Here is a 21,838-nt window from a genome sequence, read left to right as displayed (position 1 = left end):
ATTTAAATTATATTTGTTAGGGGGTGTTAGGGTTAGACTTAGGTTTAGGGGTTAATAACTTTAATATAGTGGTGGCGACATTGGGGACAGCAGATTAGGGGTTAATAAATGTAGGTAGGTGGCGGCGATATTAGGGACGGCAGATTAGGGGTTAATAATATTTAACTAATGTTTGTGAGGTGGGAGTGCGGCGGTTTAGGGGTTAATAAATTTAGTATAGTGGCGGCGACGTAGGGGGCGGCAGATTAGGGTTTAATACATGTAGGTAGTGGTGGCGACATTGGGGACAGCAGATTAGGGGTTAATAAATGTAGGTAGGTGGCGGCGATGTTAGGGATGGCAGATTAGGGGTTAATAATATTTAACTAATGTTTGCGAGGTGGGAGTGCAGCAGTTTAGGGGTTAATAAATTTAGTATAGTGGCGGCGGCGACGTGGGGGTGGCAGATTAGGGGTTAATAAATATAATTTAGGTGTCAGCGATGTTGGGGGCAGCAGATTAGTGGTTCAGAAATATAATGTAGGTGATGGTGATGTCCGGAGCGGCAGACTAGGGGTTAATAAGAATAATGTAGGTGTCGGCGATGTCGGGGGCGGCAGATTAGGGGTTAATAAGTGTAATATTAGGGTTGTTTAGACTCTGGGTTCATGTTAGGGTTTTAGGTGTAAACATAAACTGTGTTTCCCCATAGGAATCAATGGGGCTGCGTTACTGAGTTTTATGCTGCTTTTTTGCAGGTGTTAGACTTTTTCTCAGCCGGCTCTCCCTGTTGATTCCTATGGGGAAATCGTGCACGAGCATGTTACACCAGCTCCCCGCTGACTTAAGCAGCGCTGGTATTGAAGTGAAGTCTGGAGCAAAATTTTGCTCTACGCTCACTTTTTTCTTTTAACACCGGGTTTGTAAAAACTTGTAATACCAGCGCTGTAGGAAAGTGAGCGGTAACAATAACGTGCAAGTTAGCACTGCACCCGTTACCGCAAAACTCGTAATCTAGGCGTAAGTTTTAAGTTACTGTTCCGAATTGTTAATTTATGTTATTGTTGAACCAGAATTATTTGGTATGAATAAAATACAAAATATGCATTGAAACTTTTTTTTTTTCTATCTTATCTTCTTAACATTTGGTAATCATATCCTTTTTTTTATCTCATGCATGGATGAAATGTGAGAAATAATCACTCCATAAACCCATACCAAATACACTGCACATATAATTTGAGGAAAATACGCTTATAAAATTGTTTTTTACAATTTGCCAATAAAAAAAAAAAGTCCCTGGATTTCATTTTAAAAATCTGGTCACCTTAACTTAGTTTGAACTTCAAATGAGTAGCAGATTTTTTTTCTGACAAATTTTAAAATTTTGTCTATTTCCACTCCTCCTGTATCATGTGACAGCCATTAGCCAATCACAAATGCACATACTATATATTCTGTGCATTCTTGCACATGCTCAGTAGGAGCTGGTGACTCAAAAAGTGTAAATATAAAAAGACTGTGCACATTTTGTTAATGGAAGTCAATTTGAAAATTGATTAAAATTGCTGCTCTATCTGAATAAAAAAAAAGTTTAATTTTGACTTGAGTGTCCCTTTAATGTCTGTAATTATCACAGCACACAATAAGAATATTCCTTTTTTTATAAATATTTATTTCCTATAGCTGGCTGTCCACAAACTTCTGTATTTCAGGAGCAGCAGTTTCATTATCAGCTGCTATAAAACTTATCAAACACTGGGTTAATGATTAAGCTGTAAACGATAATGTGCACTGTCTTTGTTCCAAAAGCACGCATGACCAACAAAGAGGAATAAAGGGAGTCGTTTTTTGATCTCCTTTTATTTTTATGCTGGTTTGGTGGAAAAAGATCTTTTAAATAGACATTCTACACAGTGATAAGAAAGAAATGAGATCCAAATGCGATGTAGCAGACATTAAACCTGAAGTCACCATGGAACACTGTGAAAAAGCAAAACAGGGATTCTGTTCCAGATCTTCCATGGGAGATTTAACAGATGGCAACACATCTACTACTGCAATAATAGAGACAAAATGTACCGATACCCACCAGCTACCAGATGCAGATATGGGCACTCAAGTCAACAAATCTCCATCCATAGAAAAGCAAGATATTTCAGACTCATTTGTAGCTACTCTTACAGAGATGGACTGCCCTGTCTGTTTCAGCAGCTATGATATCCACAGGGTCCCAAAACAACTGTCCTGCAAGCACAGCTTCTGTGTTGTCTGTCTCAAACTCTTAGTGCAACAAGAGAATGGTGTATGGCTTATTACATGTCCTATCTGCAGAGCCCCCACTGTTGTCTTTGGTGGTCTCATATGCACCTTGCAAAACAAAGAGTCACTGATGAGCAGACTAAGTAGCCCAGACCACATGGCTTCTTTAAGAAAACATGATAGCCCTTGCAGGCTGGTTACCAATGGTGGAAGAAATGTTGCTGAAGAGAATAGTCAGAACATACAGATAGCTGCTAAGAGACTTATTGCCCTTCTACTCACTTTGTTGATTCTCTTGGTTATAATTCTGCAGTTTGTGTACACTGGGATTATAAAGTGGGTGCTGGGTTTTATCCTTGGTGTTGTGGTCATTGTAACTGTGCTGATTTGCTTCAATCCAAACTGCAGGATTAAGCTACCAAAGACATCTGCTAACCTTCAGAAAGACAATTACATCGTCTCTGCTGTCTAAGAAAATGATGCAATAACCAAGTACAAATTCAGTGACTATTCATTTTGTATTTTACTGGGGTTGTGGAATAGATTTTTAAATACCTATTTGTATTACTTCTTTTGATTATAATTGTAACAAAACAAAGTTTGAAAATGCAAAAAGAAAATATTTACTTTATTTTACATTAAAACAATGAATCAATAATTAGAAATAAAATATGGGTTTAACAGAATGTACTTTCTAGTCTGCTTTGTTCCCCTTTTTCTTATCTCCTGTCTAGGAACAAGGCTATGTTAGCTGGTAAATGTGGATAGGGTTAAGGGATATTGTGTAGTGTTAGGATTATGGGTCAGGGACAATGGTGGGATTCAGACGGTTCTCACCAGTTCTTAAGAACCTGTTCCTAAAATGTCCCAGGATCACAAGAACTGGTCAGTATTTTAACTGCACATGAGTATGGTGCACTGATTATTACATACACTAAGATGTGGAAGTGAGAGAACCTTTTGCTAAAATTTCTAAATCCCACCACTGGCTAGGGAGTAAGGTTTGAGTTAGAGTAGAGTGTTACAGTTTTGAATAGATGTAAGGAATGGCAATATGGTTAGAAAAAAAGCTTTGTGTAGCTAATAGGCTTATGGATAGTTTTAAGGATAAGGAATTAGGCAAGGTAAAGCTTTAGGGGGTAGGGTTAGAGTCAGGATTAGGGATTGGGTTGTGGTTGAGACATAAGGTTAGGAAAAATCCAATGAGTTAAAGGATAGGAGGATAGATCTTGGGGTTATGAATAGAGGCAGAATTAGGGGTAGTGTTTGGTTACATATTTGGGTATGAAATATAGTAGGGTATGGGTTAGAGATAGATATAATATCAGGAGTAGCTTGTTGGATTTGACATATGGTTAGGGATATGGGTTACCTTGTAGGGTTTGGGATAGAGGATAGGGTTAGGAATAGGAGCTATTGGGTAGGTTTAGGATAACTGGTTCAGAGTAAGGTTTGATGTAAAGAACAGGATTAGGAATAGATATAGGATTATAAATGGAGTGAATAGGGCTAGGAATAAGGATAATGTGTTGGTTTAGAGTTAAAGGTTAGGGAGAGGGGTTAAGGAGTTTGGTAAATAATCAGTTGGAGCTATGGTTATAGCTGGGATTAAAAAAAGATAGAGAATAGGATTAGGGATAGATCTTGGGTTTAGGAAAAAAGAGGTAGTGTTGGATTACAAATTGGGGCTTGAAGTGGAGTTGGGGATAGAGTGGAGTTAGATATAAATTCAGAGCTATCTTGTAAGCTTTAATGTAGTGTTATAGATATGATTTGGAACAGAACCAACATCCAGGTACTAGGGTAAGCTTATATGGTTAATTATGGGGGATATGGGATAGAGTTAGAATTATTGCTTAAGGTTAAGGTTTGAGCTCATGTGTAGGTTTATAGAGATAGGGATAGGGGTTGGGTAAGGTACAGTGTTAGGGGTTATCATTAAAGTCAAGGTTATGGATAGAGTTAAGGGTGTGGCATAAGATTAAGATATAGTTTAGAGTTTTGGGTTACCATTAGAGACAAATATTAGGTTTAGAAAATATATAGGGTTTGCGAGTTGCAAATTAAGACATAGAGCAGAGCTAGAATTGGTTAGATATTAGATTAATGGTAGGTTTTAGAGCAGAGTTACAGATATGGAGCAGATTTAACATAATGGATTAGGGTAAGGGGATAGTATTAGGTTTAGAATTGGGGTTAGTGATGGGAATATGATTAAACAGTAATTGCAACATTATCTACATTAACAAAACATTGGGCAGCAAAAGGGTTTTGGTCCCAAATGGAAATGTTTCGTTCACTGCCGAATGTGAATGCTGTTTTCTGCTCCTTTTTGGAGCTAAATATCCTCTTGTGCAAGTGAAACAAACTAAGCTCCGAAAAGAGACAAATACCGAAAGCAGCCTCCTACTTCCACATTCGGCAATGAACTAAACTGTTGAATGCACATGTGCAGTCCCAACTTCTTAACGCAAAACACCTTGTAATTACTATAGTATAAACATTTTAGAAACAAATTAACACAAAGTTTTCTACACATATACATAGTTTTATAACTTAGAATAAGCTAGTTAGCAAGTTAAACTATTTACAGTTTTCATTAATCATGTGATCACTAGAGGGTAACATGATCCATCATATAAAATTGAGACTCCAATTAATAAATTAAGAGCTTTCAAGTGAGCATTGGTTTCATTTTGAATGAAGGAATAGCACGGTTTTCTTTCATGTAATTAACAAGAGTCCATGAGCTAGTGACGTATGGGATATACATTCCTACCAGGAGGGGCAAAGTTTCCCAAACCTTAAAATGCCTATAAATACACCCCTCACCACACCCACAAATCAGTTTTACAAACTTTGCCTCCAAGGGAGGTGGTGAAGTAAGTTTGTGCTAGATTCTACGTTGATATGCGCTCCGCAGCAAGTTGGAGCCCGGTTTTCCTCTCAGCGTGCAGTGAATGTCAGAGGGATGTGAAGAGAGTATTGCCTATTGAATGCAGTGATCTCCTTCTACGGGGTCTATTTCATAAGGTTCTCTGTTATCGGTCGTAGAGATTCATCTCTTACCTCCCTTTTCAGATCGACGATATACTCTTATATTTACCATTTCCTCTACTGATTCTCGTTTCAGTACTGGTTTGGCTTTCTACAAACATGTAGATGAGTGTCCTGGGGTAAGTAAGTCTTATTTTCTGTGACACTCTAAGCTATGGTTGGGCACTTTATTTATAAAGTTCTAAATATATGTATTCAAACATTTATTTGCCTTGACTCAGAATGTTCAACTTTCCTTATTTCCAGACAGTCAGTTTCATATTTGGGATTATGCATTGAATTATCATATTTTTCTTACCTCAAAAATTTGACTTTTTTCCCTGTGGGCTGTTAGGCTCGCGGGGGCTGAAAATGCTTCATTTTATTGCGTCATTCTTGGCGCGGACTTTTTTGGCGCAAAAATTTCTTTTCCGTTTCCGGCGTCATACGTGTCGCCGGAAGTTGCGTCATTTTTTGACGTTATTTTGCGCCAAAAATGTCGGCGTTCCGGATGTGGCGTCATTTTTGGCGCCAAAAGCATTTAGGCGCCAAATAATGTGGGCGTCTTATTTGGCGCTAAAAAATATGGGCGTCGCTTTTGTCTCCACATTATTTCAGTCTCATTTTTCATTTGCTTCTGGTTGCTAGAAGCTTGATGTTTGGCATTTTTTCCCATTCCTGAAACTGTCTTATAAGGAATTTGATCTATTTTGCTTTATATGTTGTTTTTTCTCTTACATATTGCAAGATGTCTCACGTTGCATCTGAGCCAGAAGATACTACAGGAAAACCACTGCCTGCTGGATCTACCAAAGCTAAGTGTATCTGCTGTAAACTTTTGGTAGCTATTCCTCCAGCTGTTGTTTGTAATAATTGTCATGACAAACTTGTTAAAGCAGATAATATTTCCTTTAGTGATGTACCATTGCCTGTTGCAGTTCCCTCAACATCTAAGGTGCAGAATGTTCCTGATAACATAAGAGATTTTGTTTCTGAATCCATAAAGAAGGCTTTGTCTGTTATTTCTCCTTCTAGTAAACGTAAAAAGTCTTTTAAATCTTCTCTCTCTACAGATGAATTTTTAAATGAACACCATCATTCTGATTCTTTGGACTCTTCTGGTTCAGAGGATTCTATCTCAGAGATTGATGCTGATAAATCTTCATATTTATTTAAGATGGAATTTATTCGCTCTTTACTTAAAGAAGTACTAATTGCTTTAGAAATAGAGGATTCTAGTCCTCTTGATACTAATTCTATACGTTTGGATAAGGTTTTTAAAGCTCCTGCGGTTATTCCAGAAGTCTTTCCTGTTCCTAATGCTATTTCTGCAGTAATTTCCAAGGAATGGGATAAATTGGGTAATTCATTTACTCCTTCTAAACGTTTTAAGCAATTATATCCTGTTCCGCCTGACAGGTTAGAATTTTGGGACAAAATCCCTAAAGTTGATGGGGCTATTTCTACCCTTGCTAAACGTACTACCATTCCTATGTCAGATGGTACCTCGTTTAAGGATCCTTTAGATAGAAAAATTGAATCTTTTCTAAGAAAAGCTTATCTATGTTCAGGTAATCTTCTTAGACCTGCTATATCATTGGCTGATGTTGCTGCAGCTTCAACTTTTTGGTTGGAAACTCTAGCGCAACAAGTAACAAATCGTGATTCTCATGATATTATTATTCTTCTCCAGCATGCTAATAATTTCATCTGTGATGCCATTTTTGATATTATTAGAGTTGATGTTAGGTTTATGTCTCTGGCTATCTTAGCCAGAAGAGCTTTATGGCTTAAGACCTGGAATGCTGATATGGCTTCTAAATCAACTCTACTTTCCATTTCTTTCCAGGGAAACAAATTATTTGGTTCTCAGTTGGATTCTATTATTTCAACTGTTACTGGTGGGAAAGGAACTTTTTTACCACAGGATAAAAAGTCTAAAGGTAAAAACAGGGCTAACAATCGTTTTCGTTCCTTTCGTTTCAACAAAGAACAAAAGCCTGATCCTTCGTCCTCAGGAGCAGTTTCAGTTTGGAAACCATCTCCAGTCTGGAATAAATCCAAGCCTGCTAGAAAGGCAAAGCCTGCTTCTAAGTTCACATGAAGGTACGGCCCTCATTCCAGTTCAGCTGGTAGGGGGCAGGTTGCGTTTTTTCAAAGAAATTTGGATCAATTCTGTTCACAATCTTTGGATTCAGAACATTGTTTCAGAAGGGTACAGAATTGGTTTCAAGATGAGACCTCCTGCAAAGAGATTTTTTCTTTCCCGTGTCCCAGTAAATCCAGTGAAAGCTCAAGCATTTCTGAATTGTGTTTCAGATCTAGAGTTGGCTGGAGTAATTATGCCAGTTCCAGTTCCGGAACAGGGGATGGGGTTTTATTCAAATCTCTTCATTGTACCAAAGAAGGAGAATTCCTTCAGACCAGTTCTGGATCTAAAATTATTGAATCGTTATGTAAGGATACCAACGTTCAAGATGGTAACTGTAAGGACTATATTGCCTTTTGTTCAGCAAGGGAATTATATGTCCACAATAGATTTACAGGATGCATATCTGCATATTTCGATTCATCCAGATCATTATCAGTTCCTGAGATTCTCTTTTCTAGACAAGCATTACCAATTTGTGGCTCTACCGTTTGGCCTTGCTACAGCTCCAAGAATTTTCACAAAGATTCTCGGTGCCCTTCTGTCTGTAATCAGAGAACAGGGTATTGTGGTATTTCCTTATTTGGACAATATCTTGGTACTTGCTCAGTCTTTACATTTAGCAGAGTCTCATACGAATCGACTTGTGTTGTTTCTTCAAGATCATGGTTGGAGGATCAATTTACCAAAAAGTTCTTTGATTCCTCAAACAAGGGTAACCTTTCTGGGTTTCCAGATAGATTCAGTGTCCATGACTCTGTCTTTAACAGACAAGAGACGTCTAAAATTGATTACAGCTTGTCGAAACCTTCAGTCTCAATCATTCCCTTCGGTAGCCTTATGCATGGAAATTCTAGGTCTTATGACTGCTGCATCGGACGCGATCCCCTTTGCTCGTTTTCACATGCGACCTCTTCAGCTCTGTATGCTGAACCAATGGTGCAGGGATTACACGAAGATATATCAATTAATATCTTTAAAACCGATTGTTCGACACTCTCTAACGTGGTGGACAGATCACCTTCGTTTAATTCAGGGGGCTTCTTTTGTTCTTCCGACCTGGACTGTAATTTCAACAGATGCAAGTCTCACAGGTTGGGGAGTTGTGTGGGGATCTCTGACGGCACAAGGAGTTTGGGAATCTCAGGAGGTGAGATTACCGATCAATATCTTGGAACTCCGTGCAGTTTTCAGAGCTCTTCAGTTTTGGCCTCTTCTGAAGAGAGAATCGTTCATTTGTTTTCAGACAGACAATGTCACAACTGTGGCATACATCAATCATCAAGGAGGGACTCACAGTCCTCTGGCTATGAAAGAAGTATCTCGAATTTTGGTTTGGGCGGAATCCAGCTCCTGTCTAATCTCTGCGGTTCATATCCCAGGTGTAGACAATTGGGAAGCGGATTATCTCAGTCGCCAAACGTTGCATCCGGGCGAATGGTCTCTTCACCCAGAGGTATTTCTTCAGATTGTTCAAATGTGGGGGCTCCCAGAGATAGATCTGATGGCCTCTCATCTAAACAAGAAACTTCCCAGGTATCTGTCCAGATCCCGGGATCCTCAGGCGGAGGCAGTGGATGCATTATCACTTCCTTGGAAGTATCATCCTGCCTATATCTTTCCGCCTCTAGTTCTTCTTCCAAGAGTAATCTCCAAGATTCTGAGGGAATGCTCGTTTGTTCTGCTAATAGCTCCGGTATGGCCTCACAGGTTTTGGTATGCGGATCTTGTCCGGATGGCATCTTGCCAACCATGGACTCTTCCGTTAAGACCAGACCTTCTGTCGCAAGGTCCTTTTTTCCATCCGGATCTGAAATCCTTAAATTTAAAGGTATGGAGATTGAACGCTTGATTCTTGGTCATAGAGGTTTCTCTGACTCCGTGATTAATACTATGTTACAGGCTCGTAAATCTGTATCTCGAGAGATATATTATAGAGTCTGGAAGACTTATATTTCTTGGTGTCTTTCTCATCATTTTTCTTGGCATTCTTTTAGAATACCGAGAATTTTACAGTTTCTTCAGGATGGTTTAGATAAGGGTTTGTCCGCAAGTTCTTTGAAAGGACAAATCTCCGCTCTTTCTGTTCTTTTTCACAGAAAGATTGCTATTCTTCCTGATATTCATTGTTTTGTACAAGCTTTGGTTCGTATAAAACCTGTCATTAAGTCAATTTCTCCTCCTTGGAGTTTGAATTTGGTTCTGGGAGCTCTTCAAGCTCCTCCGTTTGAACCTATGCATTCATTGGACATTAAATTACTTTCTTGGAAAGTTTTGTTCCTTTTGGCCATCTCTTCTGCTAGAAGAGTTTCTGAATTATCTGCTCTTTCTTGTGAGTCTCCTTTTCTGATTTTTCATCAGGATAAGGCGGTGTTGCGAACTTCTTTTGAATTTTTGCCTAAAGTTGTGAATTCCAACAACATTAGTAGAGAAATTGTGGTTCCTTCATTATGTCCTAATCCTAAGAATTCTAAGGAGAAATCGTTGCATTCTTTGGATGTTGTTAGAGCTTTGAAATATTATGTTGAAGCTACGAAATCTTTCCGTAAGACTTCTAGTCTATTTGTTATCTTTTCCGGTTCTAGGAAAGGCCAGAAAGCTTCTGCCATTTCTTTGGCATCTTGGTTGAAATCTTTAATTCATCTTGCCTATGTTGAGTCGGGTAAAATTCCGCCTCAGAGAATTACAGCTCATTCTACTAGGTCAGTATCTACTTCCTGGGCGTTTAGGAATGAAGCTTCGGTCGACCAGATCTGCAAAGCAGCAACTTGGTCCTCTTTGCATACTTTTACTAAATTCTACCATTTTGATGTATTTTCTTCTTCTGAAGCAGTTTTTGGTAGAAAAGTTCTTCAGGCAGCGGTTTCAGTTTGAATCTTCTGCTTATGTTTTTTGTTAAACTTTATTTTGGGTGTGGATTATTTTCAGCAGGAATTGGCTGTCTTTATTTTATCCCTCCCTCTCTAGTGACTCTTGTGTGGAAAGATCCACATCTTGGGTAGTCATTATCCCATACGTCACTAGCTCATGGACTCTTGTTAATTACATGAAAGAAAACATAATTTATGTAAGAACTTACCTGATAAATTCATTTCTTTCATATTAACAAGAGTCCATGAGGCCCACCCTTTTTTGTGGTGGTTATGATTTTTTTGTATAAAGCACAATTATTCCAATTCCTTATTTTATATGCTTCGCACTTTTTTTCTTATCACCCCACTTCTTGGCTATTCGTTAAACTGATTTGTGGGTGTGGTGAGGGGTGTATTTATAGGCATTTTAAGGTTTGGGAAACTTTGCCCCTCCTGGTAGGAATGTATATCCCATACGTCACTAGCTCATGGACTCTTGTTAATATGAAAGAAATGAATTTATCAGGTAAGTTCTTACATAAATTATGTTATCTTGTTTCTGATTACTTTAGTGCATTTAATTAAACAATGTTATTTGTTACCTAATTTGGCTTCCATTCTACATCTTTATTCACTGATGTTAAAATGAAACAAAGAAAAATACTGGCAACATAATATCTCATTAGAACTTTGCTACTGTAGATGTAGCCGTATTATTGTCTATGTCTAATATGGTTAATGCAGCTTACACAAAGCCTATGGAACTGCACTCAAACAACAGATTTTTGTTTTCCAGTGATGTGCAGCTGCATCTTTAGGGGCCGAATTATCATTGTGAGAGCGGACATAATCCGATATTGCGTATCATGTCGGCTGCACATCAATAAATGCCGACAGCATACGCTCTCAGCATTTATCATTGCACCAGCAGTTCTGGTGCAATGCCGTCCCCTGCAGATTCGCGGCCAGTCGGCCGCTAGCAAGGCGTGTCAATCAACCCGATCGTATTTCATAATAAGTTATCGCATGTGTGTGAATATTCCCCACCTGACCACTAGGAGGAGGCCAAAGACATCCCAACACACCAGAGCTCTAAATCCCTCCTACTTCCCATGTTCCTCAGTCATACATATAGCCAAATAGGTGAGGGAAAAAGAAAAGCAGGAAAGATAAAGTGGAGACAGAAAGTGCAATGATTGAAAACATATTTAATATCCCTGGGAAATGATTTGTAATATCCAGGGATCCTGAACAGATCTCTCACAAGCCTCCCAAAAAATAAATTCAATCTACCCCCCACCAGAGACTGATCTGGTATGAGGGCTGCACCTTCATATGGTCTAGAAAGCTGGGGTAGACTTCTTGGACTGTTTTTTGTTTTTGGACCAAGAAGAGATAGCTTTCCAGGAGGATTTGGAGTAGCTAGAGCTCTGGGCAGAGGGGAAATCTTTCTGAGGCTTAGATTTCTGAAACATATGAAAATGTCCTGCAGCAACACAGGAACAGGAAATGATTAAAACACAGAAAAGGTGCACTAAAAAGCACACTAAAACAGTTAACCACTAGCGCACCTGCGCTACCGATGGGCATTGGAATTTTTTTTTTTAAAGTAACAGTAAACTCAAAAAAAATATTTTTTTTAAAGTGACCAAAAGTGCTATAAACTGCTAGTATAAGGTGTATGGTGTATGAATATATGTCCCCAGACTCTGTGAAGCATGTGAACATGTTCATAGTAATAGCTGGTGGGCTATGAAGGTGCAGGTACTAACCTCTCAGCATCTCCGTCCAATGTGCTTACATCAGCAATTTGCTTCCAGTAGACCAGTTTATCCTAGGCAGTGTGAGCACGTCAAGGGGATTAGTGCACATGTCCACATTTCACCTGGGGAGGTCTGTGGATTCACAAGTTGCAGCTCCTGTAGACCAGAGGATTGGTGGACAAGACCACATTTCACCTGAAGAGGGATGTGGATGCACAAGGAGCAGCTCACTGTAGACCAGAGGATTGGTGGGCAAATGCACATTTAAACTGGGGAAGGCTGTGGATCAACAAGGTGCAGCTCACTGTAGACCTGAGGATTGGTGGACAAGGCCACATTTCACCTGGGGAGGTCTGTGGATTCACAAGGAGCAGCTCACTGTAGACCAGAGGATTGGTGGACAAACACACATTTCACCTGTGAAGGTCTGTGGATTCACAAGGAGCAGCTCACTGTAGACCAGGGGATTGGGAGACCTGCACTATTTCTCACTGAGAAAATACTTTTCACTGTCTGGCTGATAACTCCTTGTCTGCCCCTCTGAATGGCAGGTTACTGCGAGGAGGATTCAGGCCTCAGATCAGTTAGAGAATTGCCTTTCAAATGATGAATAACTCTTGCGCTTCACTTTAACTATGTATTAACTGTAAATATTTCGCATTCCAATGTTCTGCATATAGGGAAAGATGTTATATGTATTTATATATATATATATATATATATATATATATATATATATATATATACACACCTATAAATAATCGTGTGTATATATATATAAATATATATATATATGTATATAGTTATATAGATATGTTTTGCCTAAATACCATAAGATATATGTAGAAATATGTATTTATGAATAAATAGAACATATTAAACTTTAGCAAAGCATTTGACACCGTCCCACACAACAAACTTATTCACAAAATGTATTGCCTTGGAATAGATGCTAAGATTGTTAAGTGGGTAGAATGCTGGCTTAAAGATAGATGAAAGAGAGTTTCAATTAATGGAGTACATTTAAATTAGGCATCAGTTACTAGTGGTGTTCCCCAAGGATCAGTTATTGGGCCTGTTTTGTTTAACATGTTCATAAGTGATATTGGAAGTGGGCTTAAGGGGAAGGTTTGCTTGTTTGCTGATGATACAAAAATTTGTAACAGGGTAGATGTTCCAGGAGGAGTTGATCAAATGACCTGTGATATTAAAAAACTAGAGGACTGGTCAAATAAATGGGATCTGAAATTTAATATTACCAAGAGCAAAATTATGCATATAGGATCCAAAATCCCAAAGGCCAATTATAGTCTCAATGGTACATTACTGACTGTAATTAAAGAAGAAAGGGACTTGGGAATTATTATTTCAGATGATTTAAAATTTGGTACACAATGCAGTAGTGCAGCCAGTAAGGCCAGTCAAATACTTGGTTGCATTGGAAGAGGTATTAGTAGCAGAAATAGTAAGGTTCTTATGCCACTTTACAGATCATTAGTTAGACCAAATCTGGAATACTGTGTACAGTTCTGGAGACCATATCTTCAGAAAGATATAAATAAACTAGAAGCTGTCCAAAGGAGGGCTACTAAAATGGTACATGGTCTAAAATATAAAACATACAAAGAAAGACTCTATGATCTAAATATGTATAGTTTAGAGGATAGAAGGGAAAGAGGTGACATGATAGAAACCTTCAAATATATGAAGGGACTTAATAAAATAAAAGCTGAAAGCATTTTTGACAAAAAAAAAATGCCAAAACCAGGGGTCACAATCTAAAGTTAGAGGGTAGCAAATTCAGGAGAAATTTGAGGAAGCATTTTTTTACAGAAAGGGTGGTGGATTCATGGAATAAACTTCCATTTGAGGTGGTAAACACAAAGACTGTAAAGGAATTAAAAAATGCCTGGGACATGCATAAGGAAAAAGTAATGTAATATGGGTATTGGATCTTATCTACCGTCAAATTCTATGTTTCTATATTCTTCTATGTGAAGAACATTGTATTTATACCCTCTAGGTGTGTACAGTCACAGGTGCATTAATCACCTATCCATATCCACTGCTACCACCTACTGGTGGAACATTAACACTACATCTCCCCAATAGTGTACATACTTTACATATACATAATTACAAATAGATTTTTCCTATTTTAAAAAAAAACTTGATACAACTAAACTAAATAAGATTTACCTGGAACTGATTCCTCAAAAGGATACATATTATATTAACTTATAATACACATTATAATGATATCTTTTCAAGTCTGGCTAAATACTGCTGTTTATAAAAACAGGGACCAATCCAGATCCCTATTAAGGCCCTTAAGATGAAGGGTATCTAATTTATAAATCCAAAAGGCCTCTCGCCTTTTCAACATAAGTTCTTTATTGCCCCCTCTCCTAGGTCTTTCAACCCGTTCTATGATTTGAAACCTAAGTTGGGATATCTGGTGTCCTGCTTTTACAAAATGGCTAGAGATTGGACCACCCTCATCCTTTCTCCTAATGTTTGACTTATGCTGACTCATACGCTCCCTCGCTTTTCTAGTGAACTCTTCAATATAGACTAGGCCACATGGGCATTTAATCAAATTAATGATAAAGTCAGAAGTCCTTAATATCAAATTTAACGCTAGTGTGTGGATGTACAAATTGACTACCTTTAATCATATTGCTACAACTGAAGCAGCCTAAATATGGGTAGCAACCCTTGTTCTTATCTCTAATATAGCCCATCTTATTAACCTTTAAGCTGCCAACATCACTTTTGATGAGAGAGTCTTTTATAGAGGATGCCCTTCTGTATGCAGCCATACATTCTCTTAAGACATGCTTCTTAATGATGTTCATAATTTGCCTACTTTGCTTATTATATTAATTCACAAAAAACAAACAATCCTTATTTTCCTGTTTTTGACCTGTACTTTTAGTCACACTCAACAGTTCATCTCTAGTCAAAGCCAAAACTCTATCCATACTATTCTTGATCAATCCCTCAGGGTAACCCCTGTCTAAAAATAATCTACCCATTTCCTTAAAGGGATAGCCTACAATATAATTTGTATTGTTTTAAAAGATAGATAATCCCTTTATTACCCATCTCCCAGTTTTGGGTAACCAACACAGTTATATTAATATACTTTTTACCTCTGTGATTACCTTGTATCTAATCATCTTCTGGCAGCCTCCTGATCACATGACTTAATTTATTATCTATTGACTTGCGTTTAGTACTGTGTTGTGCTAAATCTTAAATAACTCCTTGGGCGTGAACACAATGTTATCTATAAGGCCCGCATGAACTAGCAGTCTCCTGTTATGAAAATAAAATAAAAAGCATGTGATTAAGAGGCTGCCTCTCGTGGCTTAGAAACAGGCAGAAATGTAGAGGTTTAAATGTTATTAAGTATATTAATATATCAATGTTGGTTGTGCAAAGCTGGGGAATGAGTAGTAAAGGCATAATCTATCTTTTTAAACAATAACAATTTTAGTGTAGACTGTCCCTTTAAGTCTCACTTCCTCTTCACCCTTAAAAACTGACTGTAAGGAAAAGAGTTTTCAATAAGGAAGTTGGATGAGCACTGCCATATCTTACCAAATTATTACAATTAATGGCTTTCCTGTAAAGATCTGCATAAAGCAGATTTTCTTTTTTTTTTATAGCTAGTGGTATCCAGAAAGTCAATCTATAATTCACTGAAGGTAATTTTAAACTTAATACATCTGGTTGATCCATTCAAGTCAGCCACAAATTCCAGAAGGGTCCTAATGTCACCCCCCCATCCCAAAAATATCATCGATATAGCGCCACCAAGTGAAACCATATTGGATAAATAGAGGATTTTCATACACAAACTTTTCATCAAAAATGTTCATACACATATTGGCATAGTTGGGGCGACATTAGAACCCATCACTGTCCCCTGGATTTGCATATAAAATTGATCCTGAAAAAGAAAATACCAGTAATTGAATTTTAAAATGATATCCAATAATTTAATAAAAAATGTACATAGCAAATTAGAAAACATTCCACTTGAAACCAAGCCCCTATTCCACTAGTGTGACAAACAGATGTGTACAGGCTTACTACATCTAAAGAATACAAAATATACTTGTCACCTGGGAGGACCACAGTATTTAATTTCCTCAAAAAATCTCCAGTATATTTGAAAAAAAAAAAAAAAGATTGAGCCTCCTCTACAAAAGGACCAAATATCTTGTCCAAATATATGGCTATATTTGAGAAAATTTAATTTGTACTCTGAACAATGGGGCGGCCTGGGGGTTTATTGGTGCATTTGTGCACCTTGGGTAGAGTATAAAAGACAGGAGTAATAGCATCCATATCCAAAAACTGTTTTGTTTCTTCACTTATATAATCACATTTTTTTCAGCCCAATTCAACAATACTTTAAAGGGACAGTCAAGTCCAAAAAAACTTTCATGATTAAAAAAGGGCATGTAATTTTAAACAACTTACAGTGAGAGATAAAACAAGGAGGCTTTTGTGTATAAACATAGAGATATACCATAAAGAAGTCTGCTCTCCCTGCAAGTTCAAAGTCCAAAAGAATAAAATCCTCTAAAATCTTAATATTTATTTATTTACTATAAATAGCTCCAACAGCCTCAGCCATTGATCATGTTACATAAACTGACCATCAATTTGACTCCTTAAAGGAATATGAGACCCAAATATTTTCTTTCATGATTCAGAGCATGCAATTTTTAAAAACAGTCCAATTTTGTTCTGTTATCAAATTGGCTTCCTTCTTATGCTATTCATTGTTGAGGAGCTATCTAGATAGTTAGCGTGCACATGTCTGAAGCACTACATGGCTGGAAATAGTGCTACCATCTAGTGCTATTGCTAATGTATAACATATTTGCAGAACTGTTGCCACATAGTACTGCACACACGTGCACACTCCTAAGCTTCTTGCTTTACAACATAGGATAACAAGAAAACGAAGAAAATTTGATAATATAAATTTAACTAAATTAAAGAATAGGTTACCCTTCATTGAGACTTGACTCAAAAAGTATCAGTGAATTTAGCAAGGATGCATAATGACATACACACATAACCTTTAATCAGAAGATTAGTGAATATTAATTATCAACAAATTACAAAAAAATCTGTTTTTAAAGTGAAAGTCAATCCTAGCGGTGTAAAAACGCTAGGATTGACTATTGAAACAAATAAAGGGGACTTTAGATACTAAGATACTTCATGTAGAAAGCTCCTTTATTTGTTTCAATCGATCGCCGTTTTTAGCTGCTACAGTAGCTCACCTCTTAGCCAATAGCCGTGCGGTAAATCCGGCTTGGCGCCCATGGGAGATGGATTTACCGCACAGCTATTGGCTAAGAGGTGAAAATGTCTAGCAGGTGAGAACGGCGATCGGTTGAAACAAATAAAGGAGCTTGCTACATGAAGTATCTTACACTTTATTTGTTTCAATAGTCAATCCAATTGTTTTTACAACGCTAGGATTGACTTTCACTTTAATGTTAGATTTATGTTTATGTGCTGTGAAATGCTCCCGCAACCACTATGTGGTTTCACCGACAAAGACCCGCCCACATGGGCATTTTTTCGTATATTGATTACAAAATTTGTATTACATGTGTAATATCCTTTAATCCCAGATTTCCTACCTGCTTCTGAATGTGTAAAGAAGGACCCTTTGATCATATTGTTATAATTAGAACAGTATAAGCATGGAAAGCAGGGCCGGTGCTAGGATTTTTGTCTTCAAAGGCGAAGACACATTTTGCTGCGCCCCCCTTATAGAAATTATATACCCTGCCACTACTGCTTCTTAAGAAAATATTCTAGTGATGTGTTAAGCAGCTAACTATTGTATCTATGATACAGAAAATAGTATTCCGACATTACAACAAGTTCTTGACTGTTAATCTGATTTATTAAAACTACTGTAATGACATAACGTATGAAAGTGGTGGCTCTGTACAACATTGAAAATCAGTGGTGGCTCTGCCTAATGAATCAATAAGTGGTGACAATTTATTAAACACATGGATCTGAAGACAAGATGACCTCTTTTCTTTTCAACCATTACACCTAGACTGATACTAGCACGTCTTACATTAACATTTATCAAGCTGTAGGTGGATATGTTATCAAGCAGAGAACCTGTCAACCCACAATCGCCACTTGGCAAACTGGACAAGACTGGAAAATACCTCTGATATTCAGTCCATCTGCTCTTGGGCAACCAATTGCATGAGAGCAGAGCCTGTCAATCACCCTGAACAAATGAGTTTGAGGTGTTTTATCTCTGCCACCAAGGATAAGAAGTCTTAAATTTGTGATTGCAGACTTACTCTCGCAAAGCTGAAATGCAAGTTCTCAGACGTTGCAAATGCATCTTCAAACATTTTTTAAGCCCTATAGATCACATTAACTTGCAGGGGAGTACTGGCAGATTCTATGTGATAATACAAGGTATCCATACACTAATAAACACAACACTCTGCACCATATGATAATACAAGAAATCTATACACTAATAAACACAGCACAACACTATATGATAATACAAGGTGTCTATACACTAATAAACATGCTGCACTGTAGAATTAATGTAGAGTACTTATACACTGATAACATATGTGCTGCACTGTATAATTATGTTGTGGGTTCATACACTAAAAAAGATAACAAGGATTATACAATATGGCGCCACTTGGTGGCACTATATTGATGATATCTTCTGTATACTGTATATGGTTGGGTGACATTCATAATCCTTTGCCTTTTTAACCCTGAGGTTAAAGAGTTTCAAGATCCCCCATATTATTATTGAACAACTTTTGATTTCTAGGAGAGGAAACTTTATTTAAGGGACAGGACCCCGAAATGTCTTCTTTCTTTATTTAGAAAGAGCATGCAATTTTTAACAACTTTTCAATGTATTTATGTGATCTAATGTGCTTCATTCTCTTAATATCCTTTGTTGAAAAACATATCTAAATAGACTCAGTGGCTGCAGATTGGTGGCTGCACATAGATGCCTTGTGTAATTGTCTCACCCATGTGCATTGCTATTTCTTCAACAGAAGATGTCTGAAGAATGATGCAAATTAAATAATAGAAGTAAATTGTCCTTTAAAAGACATATATAGTTTTGAAAAGGTAAATATATATTTTAAAAAAACAACCAAGGCTCTATTTCTGTTTAAATGAGTGAGTGATAGCAAAAATACTAATTCTTCAGTATTTTAGGCAAGTTTTTCCCAGTAGTAAAGGGGTTAAAGGAACATGAAACCTAAAAAAAAAAAAAAAGATTTAATGATTCAGACATAGCATATGATTTCACACAACTTTCCCATTTACTTCTATCATCAAATTTGATTTGTATTCTTTGTTGAAAGCATACCTAGGTAGACTCAGGTGCAGCAATGCCTAATTGGGAGCTAGCTGCTGATTAGTGGCAGCACATATATGCTTCTTGTCATTGCTTCACCTGTGTTCAGCTAGCTCCCACTAATGCAGTGCTGCAGCTTCAACAAAGAATACAAAAAGAATGAAGCAAATTTGATAATAGAAGTCAATTGGAAAATTGTTTAAAACTGTATGTTTTATATGAATCATAAAATAAATATTTGGGTATCATGCCCCTATCCTGCTTCTTATCCTTCCCAGCACCTCAGTGGTGACAGAGATAAATCACCCAGAGCTCACTCATTTCTGTTGACTGACAGTCCCTGCCTTTAAATGATTGGTTGCGTGAGAGATTATTTAAAGGGCCATAATACCCAAATGTTTAAACACTTGAAAGTGATGCAGCATAGCTGTAAAAAGCTGACTAGAAAATATCTCCTGAACATCTCTATGTAAAAAAGAAAGATATTTTACCTCAAAAGTTCCTCAGTAGCCACCTCCCATTGTAAAGGATTTCTAAGCAGCATATTAGTATGTCTGTCCTGGGACATCTGAAGGGATGAGCATCGTGCACTCTCATCTTATTTCACCAATCAGGTAAAGGAAGTTTACAATGAAATCTCATGAGAGTCAAGTCAAATCTCATGAGATCACAGTAAAAGTTCATGACCTCAGCACTGCTGATGCTGATTGGCTGCTGTTCATTTCTTCATTTTTTTTAATTTTTTTACCTGCAGCTGGGAGCAGCTGAGTATAACTTTTTACACAGAACTTACTCTGCTGAGCTGAGGAGATTGTGAGGTAAAATATCTTCCTTTTTTACATAGAGATGCTCAGGTGATATTTTCCTGTCAGCTTTTTACAGTTATACTGCATCAGTTTCAAGTGATTTAGCATATGAGTCCCTTTAATATCAGTCCTAGCAGCTTTAGTTTCATACTTATGCTGTAAAATTATTTATGCAAATTTATTATAATGAGCATGGCTGTATATTGGTAAACTGGGCAAACTGGTAACACAAGACATCTCCACAGACATTAGTCTTATTGATACCACCAGTTTCTAGGTCAATTATATAGTTTCTAACTTTATACATCTGCACTACAACCAGCACATTGTAAGTATCTACAATCCACATTCCATAACTATCTGTATCATGTGATCATTGCTGTCATGTGACAGCTTTGACATCACAAGTCCTTTGCAGGTTGGGAACAAACAAACTGCCATCTGTACACCATGTGATCATTCCAGTCACGTGACCTCTATGACACTCGAAGTCCTTTAGCTAAGTGGGAACTAGCTGTTACCCTGAACTTTGTGTGGATGTGGCCTGAACTTTAGTAAGTGACAGTAACGACTGTAGTGGTGATCGGTGATACAAGGTAACCAGCAGCGTGGGGTGTCACTGTGGGGCTTTGTTATTTAGAGGGAAGCAAGTGTGCCAGTGTAATAAAGTGGGTCAGGCTTTGTAGCTGTTAGTATGGGACTATGTGATTGCTGTATAAGTGTCTGTCATTTTGGTTTTGTGTGACATTATTTAGGAGTTAATCACTCAGACATAAGTATTGCATGTGATCCTCTGCCTTAGAGTGTGTGTAAGATTATGTGCTTGCTGTAAGGGACACAAAACTAAAAAATATATATAATCCCCAATAAAAAGTTTTATTATAGCTAGAAAAATTGCAATTTAATATAACTGGGTATTTCCTGTAACTTGTATCTGAAAGTTGTAGTTTTCACTTCCCCAAAGTGACTGGAGAAGTCAGAATACTGACCCAGCAACATGCTACTTAATGATTTAAAATATTTGTGTTTATTCTCTAATATATACTGTGGATTTATAAAAATGCCCCTTTTTGTGCACATAACTGTTACCCTGTATAATCATATGACTGTGTTTGTGTCTATAAACTTCCACAAAAAAACTTTTCCAGACTTTTTTTCTTTATATTAAAGGGACACTGAACCAATGTTTTTTCTTTCATGATTCAGATAGAGCATGCAATTTTAAGCAACTTTCAAATTTACTACTATTATCAACTTTTCTTCGTTCTCTTGCTATCTTTATTTGAAAAAGAAGGCATCTAAGCTAAAGAGCTAGCAAATTTATGGTTCAGCCCATGGACAGCACTTGTTTACTGGTGCTGTCCAATCAGCAAGGACAACCCAGGTTGTTCACCAAAAATGGGCCGGCATCTAAACTTACATTCTTGCTTTTCAAATAAAGATACCAAGAGAATGAAGACAATTTAATAATAGGAGTTAATTAGAAAGTTGCTTAAAATTGCATGCTCTATCTGAATCACGAAAGAAAAAATGTGGGTTCAGTGTCCCTTTAAGATAAGGTTCCCACCAAACGTATTTATTAT

General features: G+C 37.4%; 2 protein-coding genes across 4 annotated transcripts in view; both read left to right on the top strand.

The window, feature by feature from the left end:
• The first annotated feature begins 1,954 nt into the window (after positions 1 to 1,954).
• RNF186 (ring finger protein 186) lies at positions 1,955 to 2,713 on the top strand. Its single transcript, XM_053690922.1, has one exon. The coding sequence runs from the start codon at positions 1,955 to 1,957 to the stop codon at positions 2,711 to 2,713; it is 759 nt and encodes a 252-aa protein (XP_053546897.1).
• An 18,011-nt stretch (positions 2,714 to 20,724) lies between these two features.
• The window catches only part of TMCO4 (transmembrane and coiled-coil domains 4), a 148,904-nt gene continuing 147,790 nt past the window's right edge, over positions 20,725 to 21,838 (top strand). For 2 of the 3 annotated variants that reach the window (XM_053690304.1, XM_053690302.1), the window contains exon 1: positions 20,725 to 20,851. The gene's annotated coding sequence lies outside the window, so the exon portion shown is untranslated. The remainder of the gene's footprint in view (positions 20,852 to 21,838) is intronic. The other variant, XM_053690303.1, reaches the window with a different exon arrangement.

Source organism: Bombina bombina, chromosome 8 (assembly GCF_027579735.1).
Source record: "Bombina bombina isolate aBomBom1 chromosome 8, aBomBom1.pri, whole genome shotgun sequence".
Classification (NCBI taxonomy): Eukaryota; Metazoa; Chordata; class Amphibia; order Anura; family Bombinatoridae; genus Bombina; species Bombina bombina.
The sequence above is the reverse complement of the archived record's forward strand: the minus strand, read 5'-3'. Positions and strand labels throughout refer to the sequence as shown.